General features: G+C 49.6%; 1 protein-coding gene across 2 annotated transcripts in view; it reads right to left on the reverse strand.

Moving 5' to 3' along the window:
- Positions 1–2,103: 2,103 nt before the first annotated feature.
- Positions 2,104–21,603, reverse strand: part of LOC144142455 (uncharacterized) — a 180,974-nt gene continuing 161,474 nt past the window's right edge. For both annotated transcript variants that reach the window (XM_077674001.1, XM_077673991.1), the window contains 6 exons: positions 21,004–21,121; positions 20,855–20,934; positions 20,714–20,782; positions 7,536–7,638; positions 5,935–6,038; positions 2,104–2,417 (listed from right to left, as the gene is read on the reverse strand). In XM_077674001.1, the coding sequence (XP_077530127.1) occupies positions 5,964–6,038; positions 7,536–7,638; positions 20,714–20,782; positions 20,855–20,934; positions 21,004–21,121 (445 nt within the window). In that variant the 3' untranslated portion in view covers positions 2,104–2,417; positions 5,935–5,963. The remainder of the gene's footprint in view (positions 2,418–5,934; positions 6,039–7,535; positions 7,639–20,713; positions 20,783–20,854; positions 20,935–21,003; positions 21,122–21,603) is intronic.

Below are 21,603 nucleotides of genomic sequence, written 5' to 3' on the forward strand. Positions count from 1 at the left end.
CCGAACCACAGCATACCACTCTTGTTTGCACCTGTCGTGCGCACATACGGCAAGAAAAAGGCACGAAGCGCGCCCATAGTGTGCATTCTTACGGGCCGCTCAGCGGAGCATCCACACTAGCAGCGTGACGCTGTCGCCACCTATATGTCGAGCTCGCGGCGGGGGCGATCAAAGTTCACTGATAAGGCATCCCTGGCTTTCCCTCCATCTTAAGGCGCGGGAACACCGGAAACACAGGCTTCAGAGTGCTGTACAGATGAAGTACAGAAGTGACGAAGCAATTAGGAACAATAGTATCGCAATAAAATTATTATTATTATTATTAATATTATTATTATCATAAAAATTGTAGGGCTACCTAAAAAGGAACAAAAGTTTTACCAAATGTCGTCCCTGGCTTTTGCTTCTTTCATTTCAGATATCCCACATGCTGTAATAATTAAAGCCGTAGTATTTTTCCCGAAAAAGAGTAACGAAACGTGAAGAGAACCTCAGAGAGAGCAGTTTGCGCCCACTAAAGTGTTTTTATCCACGTTAAAATCAAAATATTTGCCCATTTAATCGTTCCATAAAATCGTGCCGTTCTGTCGCTGTGCTGTTTTGTCAACGTGCTGTTCCGTCGCGTGCGCTTTTGACGCCGTGCTGTTTTGTCGGGTGCCCTTTTGACGCCGTGCTGTTATGTCGGTGCTCTTCTGTCGCGTGCCCTTTCGTCGTGTGCTGTTTTGACAGCGCCCCGTCTCACAGTGTTGCCTGCATGACAGGCACCATCAGAGCAAAGCCAGAGCTAGAGGGTAGTCAAGGTTTTTGCCATTGCCTGAAGGGAAACACAACTCCCAATAGGATTTGCCACAGAGGGTTCTTGAACTTCTAGACGCCTTAGTCGTTGTACAGCAGGCATGCGCAGGAATCGACCATGAAATGCTGGCCTGTCAGTGGATGTCCAGGACCATGCGGGAAGCCTCCCCAGCATGTCCAAGCCTTCACAGAGCCCTCAACCTTGTCCAGAGCATCAGCAGCAGGAGTGTTCAAAGCAAACCAGCACTAGACGGTGCTCGGGGTACACCAGAAATGGTAGGCTAGCACCGATCTGGGAACGAAATGCCGCATCCCACGGCGGATGCCCAACTTCAACGAGGTCCCAGTGGTCCACAATAGGTGCGACATAGTTCATCATGCTCCTCCTGATGCGATTAGTTCTCACCACTCGCTCTGAACCAACCTAAACAGGGCCTATAAAAAGCACCAGGCAAAGGGAACGGCAGGACTAAGCTCCCCCAAATTCGCAGTGCGTACCATACCCGTTTGCGTGCTCCACAAAATACACTGTACCGCACCCCCCACCCCCAAGGGGTCACACAACCTCAAATTTGGATCCAGACTGAAAATTCAGAAGCCCAGGTGCCTGAGTAGGTGTCACAAAGACCTGCTGCATTGCGGAGGCAAATGTTTCCCACAAGTGTAACGCAAGCTTCCTCTCCTCTGTGCCCTTACATGCACGTCTCCAAAGGTCCTCGCGTTCTACGTACATGGCATCATTCTGCAATCGCAAAGACTGTGGTCAAGGCTTCCGCTGACCTTTATTGTGCTGGGCACCCAGTCAGTCAGTTTACAGGACTTTTTTGTCACATGGGCATTATCAGAAGAGAAAAAGCACTATTTTTTTTTCAGCGCACTGGGCTCAACAGGACTGCCCCACAGATTGTTCCACCTGCACACTTGGTAGTTCTGTGCAGTAAGCTCATCACTCCTCACATCCACCATTGCAAGCCAGGCAACCAACTGGGCCCACTTAGCCAGCTCATCCCAGAACCTCCAGTCAAACGGAAGGACACACAGGAGGCAGCAGTTTGCAGGGTTCCAACGTCTTCTAACCCTACCTTCTCATTTCTAGAAGACACTGCCAGGAAAAATTCCCAATGGCATCAGGGGAAGAAAGGCAAAATACTGATGCCATGTACGCACTGGGGTTCTTTAGTGTTCCCTTAATGAAAGCAGTCAAACATCTGTGAAGCCTGCGTAAAGAAGCACACACAGCCCCTCCCACCTCAAATGTCCAACAAGCAGGCTCTGAGCCTTTCATGAAAGCAAGAACTCATAGCAACTTAAGCTTTATTTAAAACATAAGCTTTATTTAAAACAGTATATAAAACAAATCCACAGATCACAAACTTCCTTTGGTTACTGGTGGTTCATTGCATTACCTTTACAATGCAAAATGCACTAAACTGACTACATAAAAGTTAAAAGTGAGAATGCTCCTTTCTTGGAGTAGCTTCTCTTTGAGAAGATGGGGAAAAAAAAAAAAAAAAGAAAGAAAGAAACATGTAAGAACACTTGTGGTGGTCGGCTTTGACTGTTCATGCATGCCTCCCGGCCTGCAGGGGCGTTCGGGGACTAGACTTGTATCCCAGGGTTGCCTGCAAAAAGTGTTCAGGGGGGGACTATCAGACACAAGACCAGGGCCCGTTTGCCCGCACGCGATAAGTGTGGGAATAAGTTCTCAACTACGACTTTAGCGCTGTCTAGGTAATAAGTCGTTTGCCCGAAAGTGATAAAAACGCTCGGTTAAGGTAGCGTTTCCGTCGGGTTTGTGGCAACCAGCTTATTTTCCGTGGCTGACTTCGACTTATTGGCGTCTTATTCGTAAGCGGGAACTTAATCGGGAACTTATGCGTACGGGCAAACGGGCCCAGGGCGTGTTTGCCCGAACGCGATAAGTGTGGGAATAAGTTCTCAACTACGACTTTAGCGCTGTCTAGGTAATAAGTCGTTTGCCCGAAACTGATACAAACACTCTGTTAAGGTAGTGTTTCCATCGCGTTTTCTGGCAACCGGCTTATTTGCCGCGGCCGACTTTGACTTATTGGCGTCTTATTCGCAAGCGGGAACTTAATCGGGAACTTATGCGTACGGGCAAACGGCCCCAGGTGTGGGCCAGCTGCACAGGAGCTAGCTACTGGGCCTGTGAAACACACAGCGAGGAGGCCACTCCACCGGGTGCCTGATCCCCCACCCCCCGCCGACACATACATGTGCCTGCATGCACGCCCTCACTCGAGGTTTGCCCCCTTCTGTGCAACAGCAATTCGTCAGTTCGGACAGAGCTCCCTTAGAGTTTTTTGCCACCCCACATGGAAGCACGTGCGAGTTTGGCCAGCAGGCTGAAGTACTAATGCTCGCTCTTGAATAGACCGCAGGGCAAGCACGGCCGCAGAGTTTCAAAGGGCCTGCCCCAACGCACACAGGGGCAGAGCACACATGCTACTGCGCCAAACGACAGCCTCTGCTACTACAGCCATCAAAGGGGAACGGGGAAGTGCCACAGTGACCAGGGTGTCTGGACAAATTCCACACCCTTTGAACTTGTCAAGTTTACGCAGAGCGGTAGCGCACAAACCTACAGATCACACTGGCAGTCAATCGTTGCACAATATTTACCCAATGAAAGTGCATCTGCATCTGCATACTGCATCACTTAGATCTATACTGCACAAAGAACCGCATCTCGTCCTCAATTCACTCAGCGCCAAGGAACGTGCAAGCCTATGGGAGGGAGCAGAGCTGTTGAGAGAGCTCTACTCGTGTACAAACTCGATGCTTACACAACAGGAAGAACACGAGTATTCCCAAGACAGCCTCGTGTAGGCACGCTTTTCAAGTATTGGTGCGAGCTAACGTTTTGACTTGGTGCAGACCTGCACTTCACACGACAAGTGGCAGACTAAGACTTCAAACTAAGCTATTCGTGCGTCCTTAATAATAGCTAGCAGTGAACAATGAAGTATGTTCAGCAGACCGCATTTCGTGAAGCAATTTTTTCCCCTTTAACGCCACCTTAACGAGCTACTGAGGGGGGAGGGGGAAGCAAGTACCGTATTTACACGATTGTAAGTCGACTCGAATGTAGGTCGACCCCCCCAAAAATGGCACCTCTCAAAAAAAAAAAAAAAATGCCAGCGCCGCTTAGAAAATCGTATCACAAAGAGAAGCTTTTCCGTCGACCCACACGGCGGCTCTCCACAAGAGTGGTGCGCTCGCGGTATGCGCGGTATTTGTTAAAAAAGAAAAGCTTTTGTATAGGCACCCGGAATAACCATGCGCCGTGGGTTGAGCGGGAAAAAACATTCGCTGCGAGATGACAACCATCGAAGCAACCGGCAGCGGCCACTGCCGCGCGATACCAAAACAAACATGGCGGCTGACGGAAGCGGCCGCTCGCGATTTCTTTTGAGCGACTAACCTCCCACCATCGCGTTCGGAAGTGTACTGAACAATCTGATATGATTTGGGCTACGTTAGCGCCGCGCATTGAATCAAGGGATTTGCTAATACTCATTTTGTTTATTAGAGACGAATAAAACGCTTCTTGACACGTTTTTGCACGCGATTCGTGCGCGGCGACGCCCGCGTCAACGATTCCGCGCGCGCACGGCAGCTTATACACGTTTTACCTCGGTATTACCAGTATTACGCGTGACGAGCGCGGCAGTGGGAGAAGCCTGACGAAGAGCGCGCCTCCCATTGGGGAGGCGGCCTCTTCATGCCGGCAGTTTTAAAGCGCTCGGGAGTCGGGACAGCTGGCTGGCGCCGCCGGAGATGTTTAGGCTTACCACGGTGGCGGCGCGGATGATGCTAGTGTCGTTTTCGACCACATTTCTCCTTTCCTGCTCAAACGCCTTTGTTTGTGCCTTGAGTGATATCTTAAAGTGCGGTTAGAAGCGGTCGCTGAAGCTACGCGCACCTCTTCGCGGCTGGTGACGCCGCCATGTTGCCGCCGCCGATCGCGTAGCGCGCGCGGGTGGCATTCGCGGCAGTGTCAGCGCGGCGCATTTTCGCGAGCACAAAACGCCCCATGCGGTTCACGCTTTAGACCATAACCATGGGAAAGAGGGTGCAAAGCTGTCCCCACCTCGTAGCACCCCCGATTTCTCGTTTCTCTTGCCGTTACTAGCGGTAAACGGTTCCATTTCGATTCTAAGTCGACCCCCAAACATTGGATTGTCATATTTGAAAAAAAGGGTCGACCTACAATCGTGTAAATACGGTAAGCGCTTGCTGAATGTTACTAACGCGAGCGAAGTACTCTTGGAATTAGTTGCTCGGACACTGTTCACCTCAGAATTTTGTGTGCACAACTTGCCGTACCATCCGCATGACCAGTGCACAATGATGCAGCACAGAGATTGGGGGCAATCAAATTCATGCAACTGCAGTAGTTTTTTTCCCCCGTTTGGGCCCTTGTGCTTATTCCCGTTTCATGTGGAATGGCGAGAGAGACAGCGACTGAAGGTTTGAAATGTATCGTTGCGTGCAAAACACGACAACGGTGCTGCATCTGCATGGCCGTTTTGGCTCAAGTCTAGGGCCTCAACACATTTCCGTCGACGCTCTCACACAGGATCGCTTGTACCACTCACACGTGCCCCATTGTTACTTTCAACTATGCAGAAAGCAGAACACAACTGCAGCTGCTAATGTGACCATCAGAATGTGCAACACGTGCCCGCACCAGCCCAGGAGCAAAGAGCACCTGCCGATGGCCGAGACAATCCTGTGGGTCTTTTCAATTAGCAGTTCCAAAATTGCCCTGGAGTCCCCGAAAAGCAAGCCAGAATTTGGTTCTCAGATCTATTCTTATGGCGGGGGAAATTTTCGGAGCATCAGAGGAGAGTCCAAAACTGCACATTTAAGAGCCCCACTGTTCGGGTCCACATCCTGGAACGCACCGCCACCTCTCCTTTTTGGCTCTATGCAGGCGACCGTACAGAGACTGACAGATGGGTGTTCGTTGGCACGAGCACTCTAATGCTGATGCATTAAAAGCTCGCACAATGCCCAAGTGGCAGCACACCCCAAAAGGTGGACTGTCGATATGTGCAGCCACGCAGGCCTCAGAAGGCACCAAAGGCAAAAGTTTGTTACACGGCAGCTTACCTGGGCCGCTGAGCTCCCTGAGCCTGTCCTCAAGGTGGCCCAGCTCCTCCGCTTCCTGCTCCGGGATCCGCCGACGTGCCAGCCTGCAGCAGTGGTGGCCCTACCTGCAGGAACATTGCCAGTTCAAACTCCGGGCCACACACACGGGGGCGCTACTCGCGGGAGGCTACGGGCGGCTTTACGGGCAACGGAGGACACCAAGAACAGCTCAAGCCCTTTTCAAGTTGAATCATCACCACCATCAGCGGCCTATTTGTGCCCTCTGCAGGGCAAAGGCCTCTCCTGCGCTGCCCAAACCAGTGGTCACCCCCAAATTTTCTCATATCTGCCCTCTACTAAGGCAATGGCTACTTCCCCGAGTCCTGTATCTCAGTAGCCACTCCGTCACCCTGGCCATCCACAGGCTTCCAAGTCATCGCGTGACATGTCCAGCCCAAGCCCACTTCTTTATCTCAATTTGAACTATGGCATCTTCCACCCGAGTCAGTTCCGCAATCCAAAACATTCACTTCTAGTGAACCAGCGCTCGTTCCATGCCTTTCTGCTCCTTGTCTCGTTTCCTGCACTGTTTACCATGATTCCAAACCAACATGCCCAAATTTCCTTCTTGCTGCAGAAAGGCACCTCACACACATCAAATTAAAAGGCAAAGGGATTAACGATCACCATCAGCATCGTAAAGCGAGGCTATGCTGATGGTGAGTTTTGAAAATTATGGAGTGCTCCATAAACCTTGAGAGCAGTCTTCTTAAACGTACATTTCAATCATTCCTTGTTTTTCATTGTTCTCATTTGTTTTGCTTCAATTCTTGATGTGTTCTGCAGAGAGTAACTTTTTCAAATTACTTTTTTTAGGGCCTGGTTAATTTTTTACATGCAACTTTGATAGTGTGACTTGTGGCCTAATAGGAACAGGTGAAAATAATGTTCTCTAAAAAAATATTAAGTGTGAACAAAATTGCCAGCTTACCACAAGCTCCTGACTACACCTGAAAGGTACTATTTTTACTTTTTACAGCAATTCAATACCCTAGTAGGCCTTCCATGCGCAGCCAACATGTTCACCATTGCAAGACAGAAAATACTGAGACGTCACCATGAAATTTTAAATTCCACCATTTGGAATGCCTTCCAGTGTGCTTGTCAAATTTCATTAGCCCCCACCAGGAAGCAAAAAGTTCACTCCGATCCCTTACCTCTCCCCTTAAAAGATGAACACTAGTGCTGCATAATGTCTTGTTAATGTTAAGAAAAATGCATACTGCTTAGCACCCGATTTTTCTACTCTCCCCCAAGTTTGAAAAGTTTATAAAACCTGTAAATGAAAGGCCCGACCCATCTACACGTACAGCTTGAAGTTTTCTCCCCTTTATGGCATCTTCATAGACAACTGAGGGTAAAAGAAGAAGCTACCATCCGGCACGCTGAATTTCACTAATGTGTGCTTCAGCTGAGTGCTGTCCAGTTCATTCCTCACTATGCGGGGGTAACTTCGCTCCGAAGCGGGCCAGCATAAAGGGAGGAAACTTCGACATGTCAAAGACGGCTGCTTAGCAGCCTGGGCACGGCACATCTACGGGAGGATGAACAGTCTCACTTACTGTCCAGTATGGGCTTTCCGGGTCGAATGCCTCTTGGACACGGTCCACTTCGGCTCTCAGCACATTGTCGGTGTTTTGGAACACATCGAGTAAGTCGATGACACTGCAACGATCAAACCAAAAGCCATGCCAACTCTGCACCATCCTACGGAACGCAGGATTTTTAGCAAAAATTATACAGTGGAACCCCGCTGATACGTCCCCAGACTTATGACCCGCTTCTTACGACGGATCATTGCGGTTCCAGCAAACAATGCTTCGGCGCCTCGTCTCGACTTTTCTTTATTCTTAACCGTTTCAGCCCTGGTGGTGTCAATTGACGCCATCACCTAAAAGTTCCTCTAGTGCATAGAGAACAAAACGAAAACTGATAGTTTTCTAAGTATTGTTCTTCAATTATGCCTGTTGCAATAGATATCACTGTTGTTTCATTTTAGTGGAGCTGGATGCTACAAAGAAGCAGCAGCTCTGGTCAACACGAAATAACAATATTGCAGCTGAAAAAAAAAAAAAATGGTGGTCTAAGTTTTATTCCCAAGCTTGTAAATCCATAAGAAGGTGCGTTACAAAGTTCATTTTTTGTTTGTAGGTTCATGCAGTCATAAGGTTTAGGAAAATATACAAAACTGATGTCTCTGCTCAAAATAAAATTTTTAATTGCCAGATGTCCTAATTAATTGCCTCATTAATAAATCTGTTAATATTTGCACTTCCAGCTCTATTTTTTGTTCGTGGGTTTATGGGACCCTAAAATTAAAAAAAAACAAAAACAAAAAACAATACATTGCTTTGCTTGAATAAAAAATCAGGGCTGAAAGGGTTAACCTTGTTTGATGCTGCTTGATGTGCAAAGGTCCGCAAGCGGGCCAGACCACTTGCTGAACAGACGCAAACAAGCAGGCAGGTACTCGCGAATGGGAGCTAAATTTTCGACGGCCCCACACAGCAGCAGTACGGCAACTGTGAGGAGTCAAATTTCATGTGGCTGGCGGACTGTGAATTTAAAGTTCCCATCCAACCGCCGGCGACGAACGTGAACACATACAATGCAACCCCACGGCAATGATCGAATACCCACTTTCCTCGCCCGCCCACTTTCCCTGTTCCTAGTTGTTTCCTTTCACGACGCTCTCCCTCCCTCTATCTCTGCTCTCTGCTGATCTGTTGTCGCTCCGCACCTTTCTATGCTGCTTTCTTTTTTTTCTTTAATAGCCCACTGGTACTTGTTTGTTTCACTTGGCCTTGGCAGTTTCACTCTCGCCTTTTCCCCTATCAATTTGCTCGACCACATGGGCCTTATGCCGCGCACGCAAGGCACAGGGCTGGTGGACTATAAATAGCACCGGACGGTACCAGGGTCGCATAGCACATGGTGCTTGGCTGGCGGGCTAGCTCGAACGCCGTAGAGGGGACGGGGGCACAAAATAGGTTTTTTTTTTTTAAGCATGGGATTTTAGCTATAGGTTTGCAAATAATGCGAGAACGCGCTAAATATAGTGATTTAAATCAGTTCTTAAACCACCTGTCGCGTGAGCCTGTCTACTAGGCCGGCATTTACCCGCACCCCGGTTATGCTACATTTTTGCGTGGTCCCTTCAAAGTCATTATCGGAGTTCCATTGTAACACGAAACTGCTGTCACTGGTCTGGGGAGTTTTAAATGCAAAAGCAATTATTGGCCCATTGAGTGAAAAAGCCAGCATTTGGGCATTGGCATCTGGGACAGGCAGTGCTCAGAAAGTGGTGAGGCAATCATGTCCAAGCCACGTATAGGGACTGTGCAACAGGGGGTTCCTCTCGACCTATTCGTACTATATTCGCACTATAAAGGCACTGCACTATAACTAAAGCATGGGCGAATCCAACCACATCCCAACCTACCTCTCAAGTAATCCTATATTTATCATCACTCAAATGCACAGCACTTACTTTAACTTCATTGTGTTTGTGTTTTGATAGACCACGGCTGAGTTATTAGCGTCTATGAACAGCGTTGCAGGACAATGTGATAAGAATGCCATCAGGATATTTTTTTTTTTACCCCACCTTGTGTTCACGATGCCTAAGGCAGCTACTTATCAGCACAACGTATTGGTGGTGGAAATCTTCGGCTTCGCGAGACTCACTATCTGCAGATGTTCAGAAGGGAAAAGGGCGGTGGCTTATCTGCACAACGTACTAAAACGGGAACCACATGGAGCGATTTCTTCTCGTGAAAACGTGCAGTGCACACCGCAGACGCGGCGACGCCGGCACGGTAAGAGGTGGCAACATGGCATTGGCACTGGCCGTGAAGTGGTGCAGGCAGCTCCAGCGACCCCTTCTTAAGGCCGATCCACACGACGGACCGAGTCCGCGGTCCGATCGGTCACGTGATGCCGCGTCACGGCCCGCCGCGGTCCGATGCAGCGCCGAGAGCATCCACACGGCGGACCGCCGTAGCAGACGACAGAGCGGTCCAACCCAGAAACACTCTCCACCACAGTGCTTCCAACCAGACGAACTCGCGAACCCATACGAACGGCTCGCCCCCGCTCCGTACATGTTTTATGTGTATTTTGCGCTTGGTTTCGCGGTTCCGCGCGCATTTTGGAGCAGTCAAAATGTAAACAGAGCGCAAGCGTCGTTTGGCCGCTATGGCGTTAGCTTTGTACGTTGATGAAGAAGACTACCTTGCGCCGAAAAGGTCGTGCTGGGTTAAAAAGTGGATGTGTCGAAAAGAGCTGGGACTGCGGAACCAAGTTGTGGCGTGCGGAATCCAGAGCAGAGCGCATCCACACGGCGGGCCGGCTGAGCGGACCGGGAATGGCCGACCGTCTGAACACGCAAGCTGGAAGGTTGAACACAGGCGCTGTTTGGCCGCGACAACATGTTGTAACGCACAAGCCTGCACGAAACGTTTCATCCCCACAGTAACAGCCACCCGCGTGCCAGCCGGGCGGGCGCGCTCACGCAGCTGCCGGCGTCGTTCGCACGAAGGCGACACTACGAGCGGCGACGGCGGGGTGATGCGGGCTGCATACGGCTCGTCACCGCTCGCTGGAACCGAACGCTTCCCGCAAATTGAGGTCCACATGCGTGAAACAAAGTGATAATGACGGCTAGCATTGCACTAGTAAGAGTCGTAGGACTCGCTAGTAAAAGCGCGGATGAAGTATGCGTCGCGATTGTAAGCCTAGCCCGCCGCCTATCCCAGCGGGGGTGATTGACAGGCTCCTTCGAGCGCTTCGAAACAGCCGCGCTGCCTGCGCCATTCTCTATTGGCGCAACTGGACCCGGCTCCGCCCACGCGGCGCGGGAGCTGTCAGACCACGCTGATTGATGTCGCGGTCCGCCATCGAGACCGCGGACGGTAAACCCTCGGCGAATATTTGGCCCGCGAGGGCCGCGGTCTTGCCCGGACCAACGGCGGCCCGCGCGAACTGGTGACGTCCTGTCACGTGATGCGCGGACCGCGGTCAAAATAATCGTTTTGGTCCGCCGTGTGGATCGGCCTTTACCGATCGCTGAAATGCCTCACGGCGCACAAGCAAAGATGCTCCAAGAAAAGAGCTCATAATCTGCACGAAAAGTGGAATACAAAATACCATTCACTTGGCTTATGAAAGCGCCTATCAAATCATACCGCGGTGATAAGCCTAAACACCTCCGGCGCGGCCAAACGGCTGCTCGGAGTGCTTCGGATCTCCCGCCATTAGGTGGGCGCCTCCCCATTGGTGCAAGTCGTCAGGCTCCTCCCATTGCCACATGAAGAAGCCGTTGACATACCGTAAGCGTGAAAATTAAACGCACGCGCAACACCGCCGTGCACGAGTTGTGTGCAAAAACGAGCCATGCGGTTCACGGAAATAACTTGTCACGCGCAGACAGGGAGGGGGGTTGCTATCTTCGGAGGTGCGTCGTGCAAGGACAGTTATGGCTATCACGTACAAGCGAACTGTCCATTTTTTCCCTTGTAGGTCGAAGTTAGAGGAGAGCAAGGGGTGTGCCCTCCGTCATCCTTTCTTTTTTATTTTGCTACCCTAAAACGATGCCCCAGCTGCGCCGGTCAATCAGCAGACCCGCCGAAAAACTGCACTATAAACGGTATTGTGCTTTGGCCAACCGCATTTTAAGCAGTATGCTTATGCAATGAGTTCTATGGGAGGTCTACCGGTGGCCAGGAAGACCCGCATTATATCCGGTCCCGCAATATAAGCAGTTACGTTATAAATGGTCTACACAGTAGTATGGTCTGCAAGTACCTAGGAAACATACACAGTAGTATGGTCTGCAAGTAGTTAGCAAACAGTGCTATTGCATATCACGAGCAGCATGCCTTCATTCAGGGGTGGGACGGCTGGATATTATTCTTGAGGAATTTCTGGAGTAAGTAAAGTTGCATTTTGGAGCCGAAAGAATTGCATTTTGGAGCAAGTGAACCCAAGGTTCAGTGGAATTGAATACCTGGCCGCGCAATCTGAACCCAACAGAGAATACACATGAATCCTGTTTCAGGACAGCTAAAATTGGATTTGGGACAGTTTTTAGAGCAGAGAAATCTTGACTTTATGGCACTCAACACAACATGTAGCGACTAAAAAAAAAAAAAAATCAAATTTGAAGCAACTCGGCGATAAAAAAAAAAAAAAAAAAGCAGCTTGGGAGATATAATAACAGTGGCAACAGCCTCGGAGAAAGTTTTTTTACAGGAATTTCAAATGAGCAGGAGTACTTTCAAACCATGTGATACCTGTAACTTGAATAAGAACAGGTTCATGAAAATGCAATATGACATTACAACGTTGACAGTCCACTTATAACGATACCGTTTATGGCAATATATCAGTTATAACAATAAACTATGGCACCGTCCCCTTTTGTATGCATTCTATGGTAAAATAAACTATTTATTACAATGCCTCAAGCCGCGATATCGGGTATAACGATTAAATCCGGTTACAATGGGCACCGAAAATGCGAGCTGTCGCCAGCTCTCTGCGTCGACCGCGTCGCAATGCGCCTCGCATCCCGTCCACCCCTCAGAAAGCGAGTCAACTGTGCGGCTTACGAGAAAGCGAGGGGAAGGGGAGAGCAGTTTTCATCCCATTGAGCGTAACACTGCCCTTCATACAGTGTAACACTCAACGTGGAGGGGAGAGGACAACAACATCCACGGGTGATTGATATGAGTGAACAAAATGTGACAAGCACTAACAGGGGGAGACAATCACCATTACTAAATTGCCCCTCAAAGGGTGAGCTAGGGAATACGTTAATGTAAAAATGCCAGTGATTGAAAACTGCAGTTGAATAGGCAGGAAGAGCAAGATGCAGTGTATTCTCTATCGTTTCTTCCCAGGTTGAAAATGGTTTGTCAAATCGAAATTCAAGTTTTTTGCTCAGATGGATTTAGTGGTCAGACATGGTAAAGGCAAGCTTCGGTGGTCCAGCGGCATGAGGCCTAAGCCCTACAGTGGCTTATGCAGTGACGGCCACTATTGATGGCGTAAGTGCACAACAGTGTGCACTTCTATAGACGCATACGCCAAGGTCACGGGTGAGACAGCCCAAACAGATTTGGGAGCATCTTATGGAGCACTGAAATTTTGATTTTGGAGCAGAACTGTGATTTGGAGCAGTTCACATTTATTACGTCACCTTAGGAGCTTAAAGGAGCCATGAAGAGTAAACACAAGTTTTGTTCATTCAAAAGATTACCTTGGTACAATCATACTGACACCCCTCTTAACTTAAACTTCGCTCAAATAAGCTATATAATTAGAAAAAAAAAGAGAATGGCCATGCGACCCACTCGCTCATTTCATGCAACAGAATCTATGATGTCATACCAGCCTGCTCTGCGATTGGCGAAGGCCGGCAAAAGCAAACGCAAATTAGGCAGAGCTTATAAGGTTGCATAACGAGCTATTCGTGCTTAAATTCATGGCACATTCTTTTTAAAGCAACAAGAATGGTAAAACAAACAATGGAAGTTACGTAAGCACATGTAAACATAGCAGTACTGATGCGTACTACTGTTGGTACTCCGCGCACTATGCTTGGTTTAGCTGCACAGCACTGAGGGGCATTGGGGTTGTTTCAGACAACACTGGCCGATTGACGCAAGTAACTGTGTCTTACGTGACCATATTGGTCAAGCGAGCACTATGTTTCACGAAATGATTATTTTCTCCAAGAACAAAAACAAGCCAAGTTTAAATATGGTCAAAAACAAACCAAAGGCACAAAACGGCTTGGCCCCGGTATGGTGATGCCATCTAGGTTCAGTAACATAAACAAACGGGCGAACGCCGCCGCTCCAGCCCGGCCATGCGGTCGGGCTAGAGCGGTCGGTTCCTGTGATGTCATTGCAGACCACGAAAACACAAGATTTAGCGGGAAATTCAAAATTTTAACTTAAATTGATTATTTCTCAGCGAATAAAGCATCGTTTGCACCGGGAAAAGCACTGGGGACACTATAAAACACGAAATCTTTTGAATAAAACAAACTTTTATTTTGTCTTCATGGCTCCTTAATGATCAGATTTGTAGCAACTTTGGAGGAGAAGTACCCTCCTGAATCAGTTTGAAATACACATAACACTGAAATAACATATAGAGAAAGTGTTTTACTGCAAAGCACTATATGTCTAACTCTCCCCAGTTTTCATTCCGGTGTCACCGATTTACTCGGCGCCGCTCCGGGGCTCCTCACCACCACTGACACCTCTTTTACAACTATTTTTTTCCTTGCCTCCACCGATGCCCCTTTGGCAAGTTGTGCAGTCGGCAGCTAACGGCGGTAGTGCGGTTATCAGATGATTGCAAAAAATAAACAGAAGCACGGGTGGGCTTAAGAAATGTCCTGACAATTACTATACTCCCTAATAAGAAATTTGTGCGCAGCACCAGCTGCACTCTTCTCAGTCACGGCACATTTGTACTGTGTCTCAGGAAGTGTTCGCGTGATCAGCAAACGCACGGCGGCGTGCACTACTCTGCTGCTACCTAGCAGCACGCCGCTGGCCAGCTTGTTGCCAATCATGTTTGAACCTCCCGCGCAAATGTCACGTGGTTCCGATTAGCCCTGCACAAGGGAGCAGCGAGCATATTGTTGCAAATTGTGTTTGAACCTTTCGCTGAAATGTCACGTGGTTTGGATTAGTGAAGAATGGAACAGCGTCTTGGGAAAGTGTCAGGGGGAGGGCGCTCCTTGGTGGCGACGCATGAGACGTGTGAGGAAGATGGCGCCGTAGCCACATGTGTCCTACTACACCTCACCCTTCGCTAGACGCTCCTCTCCCTTTTCTTTCTTTCGACGCGGCTGCGTTCGCTCACTCGGTAATGCGGACATAAACAGACGCCGCTGCCACAAAGCCCAGGTAACGGCTGCCAAAGGGCTGCCCCCTAGAACGATTGAAACCCACCGTTGCCGTTTCCGCTCAAATTCCACTTCACCAAGTAGCTGCGAATACCTCCTGGTTGAAGGGAAACTTGCCCAGTTGGAATGCCCGCATCAGCCCATAGTTCTTTTTCAGCTTGGGAGGCCTTCTGAGCGACACTTTCGCTGGTGTCTTTCACGCCTAAGTATGCACCATCACCAGTTGCCGGTTTAAGCGTGCACGGTTTGTGGGTGAAAAAAAAGGGGGGCATGCACGCACAGCTAAGCTTCATGCCGCTTGTGCTGGTGGGAGATTTAGATGTAAAAATTACATGGCTCAATGCGGTTAGTCGACTGTCCTCCTCAATCGAGTGGTTTGGGTGTGGGTTGATGTGTTACACAGACATCTTACACACACAGTAAGATGCATGCGAGGAGGAAGGGAAACAGACAGCCACATGTTTGAACACGAGAATAGAGCTCAAAGGCTTCCAGATTTTGAATCGTTATGGGTTGGATGCATGCCGTTCGTTTGGAGGAAGAAGAGCAAGAACTGAAGAGTTGGCCCAAACACAAGCGTGAACGGGTGGAAAAGCAACGGAAAGCTGCTGGTGCCGCCGTTACCGCCTCTAGTTCAGCTTGTCGAGCAGCGGCGAATCCCTCCCGGATGAACAGCAACTTGCCCGCTTGGAATGCCGGCATAAGCTCACATCACATCTTCAGTGGGCTTTCAGGGTATATTTTCGACCGCGCCTGCCACTTCTAAACACGCGCACATGACCAGTTGCCGTATGCGTGCACGGTTTGTAGTGGAGAATAGTGGGAGGGAGGAGGGGGCGTGCACGCGCAGCTATAGGTTTCATGCCTGCACTGATGGATGGCATCTCCGTTGAGCCGGTGCGAGGTTTAAACGAGGACGCTAAATAGCCCAATGGGACCTGTCCGAAGTCCTTAGTGGTAGAGCGGATTGGGTTTGTGTGTTACAGAAACAGTAAGATGCTTACGACGCAGGAGGGACACAGGCAGCTCCATGTTTGTCTGCAAGAACAAAGCTTGTATCTTTCAGAGGTTCTTTCAGAGGTTCGTTCAGCTAATTGGCTAGGAAGTATACTCCATCGCAAATTACGACAAACGTGTTTGTTTCGTGGACTCCGTGGACTGCGTCTAGCTTTGCAGGCAATCCTCCTTCACAGAGTGAAAGGGCACTAATTTTTTACTAGAGTATCACAAGGTACGAACTTCACTACCTTCCTGCAAACTTCTCAAATTGTACCCTAGCTGTAGGCGTAGACAATGTAAAATGCAGTAAACAATTTAAAATTGAAAAACACTGCAACCGTTAGGTGTTTTTTTTCTTAAATTTTGAATGCAAATATCATTTTTTACAATCCCTGACTGCACTGCACGAACGAGTGTCATGGAAAAAGTTGCACAAAGCGAGGTCGTGGTCGTTGCACCATTTCAATCCCCGAGGCGCATGTTCACCCTGACCGTAATCTGAATAATGCTGCTATACTTAGCCATGTTGCTTTCGGCAATAAATTTCATTTCACCAGGGTGTCTAGCAAATTGCCTAATTGAATTTCCCTGACTTTTCCATGTTTTCCATGACCATTTTAGACGAAATTCCCTGACTTATATATACAACAGGCGCTATTCTGTGGAAATGGTCCGTGAAGCACATAAAAAGAGTAGAGAAAACACATTCTATCATCGGGAAAAACACATTTGTAGCAAGTGCCCTAATTCTCAAAGTGCACTTGGATTAACTTCAGTTTGTTTGTTCATTTTGAGGTTTGCTTCTGTTCAGTTACGTCTTCAGAGAGTTTATTTCATCTTGCAGGATAGAAGCTTCAAGTTGCGCTTCAGCGAGCACTTTTGCTTTTTTTCGTGATTGTCCTGGCTCGACATGCCACGTGAACCGCATGGTGCGTTTTTGCACGCAATTCGGGCGCGTCGGCGTTGCGCGTGCGATTTTTTGACGCCCGTGTCGACGATTCGCGCGCGCGGCAGCTTCTGCCTCGCTCAGAACGCATCGCGCGCGGCAGTGGGAGGAGCCTGACGACTTGCGCCAATAGGGAGCCGCGCGCCTCATGGCGGCAGTTTCGAAGCTCTCGAGACAGCCGGCTGGCTCCGCCAGAGATGTTTAGGCTTACTACCCCGGCAGGTATTGCATGGGCGCTTTCACTAGCGGCGCGCATGATGTGTTATAGTACCGTTTTCGCCCACATTATAAGCTTCTTTACCTCACAAGCAACTTCGTGCATGCCTTGTGCGGCATTTTAGAGAGCGCTTAGAAGCCGTTGCTCGAGCTCCCGTCACCACTTTGCGCTCGAAGCCGCCGCCGCCGGCAGCACCGCGCGCAGCGTGCGGGTGGTTCCGCGTCAGCGTCAGCACGCCTGTGACGTGCGCGGCGCGTTTTCGCGAGCAGAAAACGCCCCATGCGGTTCACACTAAACTATGTCATGTTCCTTTTTCATTATGCAATTCTGGCTCCTGATGTCACAAGAAAGAAGTTCTTTCAAGACTAGTTCCCAAAAAGCGCTGCCTTTTAAAATTGTATGCAATTCTGGCTCCTGATGTCATAAGAATTAGCTCCCAAAAAGCGCTGCCTTTTAAGATTCGCTGAAAAAAAAAAAAAAACCGCGCTGTGCGTGCGATTTGGGCACCACCCACATCGTCCTTCTGCGCAAGTGGGAGAGAAACTCAGCTGCGAGCTGCGTGAACCGCACGGCGAGTTTCTGCACGCGATTCATGTGCGGTATTTTCACGGCCGCGTCGACAATTTCGTGCCTGCAGTGGCTCCTTTCCTGCACAAGTGAGTGTGTTTGTGCCTTGAGTAGCATTTTAAAGAGCGCTTAGAAGTGGTCGTTGGAGCTAAAGCACTACTCCGCGGCCGGTACCGCCGCCATGTTGCCGGCGCCTGCCGCTCGGCACTCACCGTGCGGGTGGTTTCCGCAGCGGCGTCAGCATGCGCGGCGCGTTTTCGCTTGCAGAAAACCAGAAAACGTTTCATGCGGTTCACGCTTTCGTCACGCGCGAACGAATTGCGTTCGGTAACTTTTCTTGGGGGCCTCCAACACTGGTTTACCCTATTCTAAAACTGTGTGGGCAGGCCCCGAAGTGGTTTTCCCTGACTGGTACTACTTGATTGAAAAATTCCCTGACAATTTCCTGACTTTTCCCAGTGGCTCAAAATTCCCTGACTTCTCCCGGTTTTCCCGGTCGCTAGACACCCTGTTCACATACATCAATTATTATTCCTTGCATAACCTGTCCTGCTATCAGGAGCGCATGTCTGAACACGTGATGGCGATGCAGCGCACGCCGCAACTCCTGGTGTGTCGATCGTTCGATTCGAGAGGATCATGAGCTCACTGTTGAACACAGCACGCTGTTGATCAGAATGTTTTATAAAATCGCAATGAGTCCTCATTTCATTTCACACTCAAGTACGAGCCGCGGTGAAGTCGTTGCCACAACGTCTAGTTTTCAATGGACTCAGTGCTTCAAGCTGTGCAACTTCCGTTATCTGGCACACGTTCTCAAGCAGATTGATTGATTGTAGGGTTTAACGCGCCGACGCAACTCAGGCGATGAGGCGCGTCGTAGTGGAGGGCTCCGGATTAATTTTAACCACGTGGGGATCTTTAACGTGCGCCAAAATCTCGTACACATGGGCGTTTTCGCTTTTCGCCTCCATCAGAAAAGCGGCAGCCGCGGCCAGGAATCGAACCCGCGACCTCAAGTTCTCAAGCACTATACTCGCATTAGCGTCACTGTTAAGTACTGTGCACAAAAGATAAAATGACTAAATGGAAATTGAACTGTTTGCGTAACCTCGACCAGGGAAAAGGTCGGCGAAGCGCACTGAGAGCTTGATAGTAGACGCAGCAGCCGCTTCGCTCAGGGGCCATGCTTTTTGTTGCCATAGCGACGCTTTCACTCTGGGACCTCCTTCTGTATGTATCCATTATTGTATTTCAATGTAACAACTATATTTTTTCAATAAACCTTCAAACCTTCAAACTCAGCTGAAGAGTCAGACACGTTTTAGAAGCTGTCATTTGCTTTGCTTCAGTCTTTTCTTTTCTGTCCTTTGTGTGTTTGCAAGTAAGCTACAATAGCAGAGGTGACTGGAAGGCAGAAGATGAAGTTTCAGCTGACCTAGCGATACCAAAATCTCATCACACTCTCCCCCCCCCCCCCCCCCCCCCCTCCTCCTCCTCCTCCTCCCTAAAAGAAAAGCACTACTTAGGCTGCTTAGAAAACCATGTCGCCAACTTCGCTTTTTTCCCCACCGAAACTAAAGTGACCGTCGAAATCCCTGCTTTTCCGGCTGTTTTGAAGCACTTTGCTGCAATTTTCATGCTTATGGAGCAGCATGGCGTAGAACAATGGGCCTCTTCGATTTACGGCGTCCGGGTAGCCCGCTGGCTGCCAGAAGGTTGGCGCTCTGGCAGGAAGTTGCGTCATGGTGACGTCGCTCAAACGCCTCGGTGTACACCGGAAACCGGATAATCGAGGACCGGGCGCCGCGCAGAGAAACTTTCTGTCGTCTGCTGCAGCGTCTGTTCAGAAATGGCGGTTAACCAAAGAAGCGCTCTCGCCGGTCTCGTCGAAGCGCTCTGTCCGGACTGGCGTTTTCGTGAAGATGAAAGCGAGAATGACGGCGAAACCGACCTTTTCCTTATGTGCGTCGTTCTCGCGATGATTGAACGGGAACAACGGCATAGGGTACCGCTGTACGTTGAGAGCGTCGTGCAGACGTACGTGAACTTCGAGTTCACGAAACTTTTTCGTTTGTCGCGGCACACCGTGGCAGCCCTTGTCACGGAATTCCAGCAGTCTGAATTCTACCCCGAAGGACTGCGAGGGCAGCCCAGAATTACGGCCGAGAAGACGGTGTTGATTGCCCTATCTTACATCGGCACACAGTGTACGATGTACATGTTAGCAGACAAGTTCGACGTGAGCGAATTGTCTGTCATCTCGCGTGAAAAAAAAAAAAAAAAAAAACAGCTGCGTCGCAAACAAAAGTTTTAATAAAGTGAAAGGTTTCGCACTAAAGTTAAGTTTCACATCAATTACAGAAACTTTAAGCTTTAAAACACGAAAGGACGAAAAACACCGCAATGGTATGTTGAAACTGGCCGCACCGCACGAGTCCTTTGTCGTCTGCTAGCAAACGTCGTCTGCTAGCTTACAGATTGGGGCCCGCTGGCTTCCAGACCGAAAACGCCCTGGCGGTTCTGGCGGCCCGCGGGGAGCCCCAGATTGCTCGACCCGAGAAAATCGAAGACAATCTGGCATGCGCCGGAAGTGACGTCGCGCTCCCCGAGAAAAACGAACGACCGGCTCTCGCCTCTGGCAGCCCGCGGGCAGCCCGCGGGGAGCCAGAAGTGGAAAATCGAAGAGGCCCAATGAAAATGTATCAGAACTGCACAGTATGCGCAGCTGTCTCACCCCTGCAACGTGCGGTGATGCGCACATAGGTTGTAAATCACATACCCATGTGGGTGGCCTTAACTTGACTTATGGCACAAACAAGATAATTCTAGGTGTTCTAGCGGATTCGTGCGGAATGTGAACACAGCTGCCCTCTTTTTACGAGGACTTGCTGTTCGTGGCCACTGCCGTTCTAGCTCGGTTCATTTTCTGTGCTTAGCACAGGGATTTGTGCTTGTATCAAGATGGTGCATTTGGAGCACGAGTACCACCCTGTGTGAATCACTCAAGGTGTCTTCTCTGGATGACCACACAGCAGTGCAACAGCCAGAAACACGTGCATAACAGCAGATAGCGGAGCCTTACTCTTTCAGTCGGAACAGGGTGACCTCTTTGGCCAGCCAGATGGGGCCTGTCACCCCCGGAACATCATAGCTGGTGGGAAGGAAACAAAGGGGGGTTTAGAAAGGTGGCCACGCAGCTAGCCAAACAAATGCGTGGTCTTACCCAGCCATTTGGTAGAATAAGCGCAAACAGTTGTCCCGTTTCAGGGTCGCCCCGCCAATCGTTGAATGCCGATCCTGCAGCTGAAACGGGCAGACAAGATGAAGCGGTCACACTTCTTGTGCTAGCAAGCAGGCACAAGTGTGCCTTACCTCCTGCACAAGGGTGTCCAAGGGCCAGCCCAGCAGTTGGCATAGATTGGCGCTGGTCACGTAGGGCTCCCTGTGCAGGTTGACCACTGAAAGGCAGTGGCCGCTCCGCAGGTACTCCCTGAAAGTGTGCACAGCAAAGCACTGCAGCACCACAGCATCCCGACACACATTGGACATTTGTTTTAATGCTCCATCTTGGCACATGGCCGAAAAGAAAAGCCCATCCCTGTATTCGGCCTGCAAGGAAGCAAGCCAGCTGCATACCTGCCAAGCTGCGGGCTTCAGAAAAAGCCCCTGCCCTCATGGCGCTGAATACTCTGTTTAATCGAATCTAGTGTGCCCTCGATTCTATTAGGCAGCTGATTTTGGGGACCAGGAAAATGAAAAAGGAAGGGCAAAACGTCTCTTCACAAGACTGGCTACTGTCACGTGCAAGAACTGAATTTATTATTGTATTAGGACAGCGGTCATCACCCTCCAGTCACAACATAGCCCATGACCAGCCACCTATGGGCACTGCCTTTACAAACTCTGGTCACAAAAACACAGAAAAATATTTTTAACAATGTTTAGCGACAGGCTGTCATAGAGCAGCAGTCC

The sequence above is a fragment of the Haemaphysalis longicornis genome, unplaced genomic scaffold (genome assembly GCF_048455015.1).
Source record: "Haemaphysalis longicornis isolate Haplotype H1 unplaced genomic scaffold, Haemaphysalis longicornis Haplotype H1 scaffold_1, whole genome shotgun sequence".
Lineage (NCBI taxonomy): Eukaryota > Metazoa > Arthropoda > Arachnida > Ixodida > Ixodidae > Haemaphysalis > Haemaphysalis longicornis.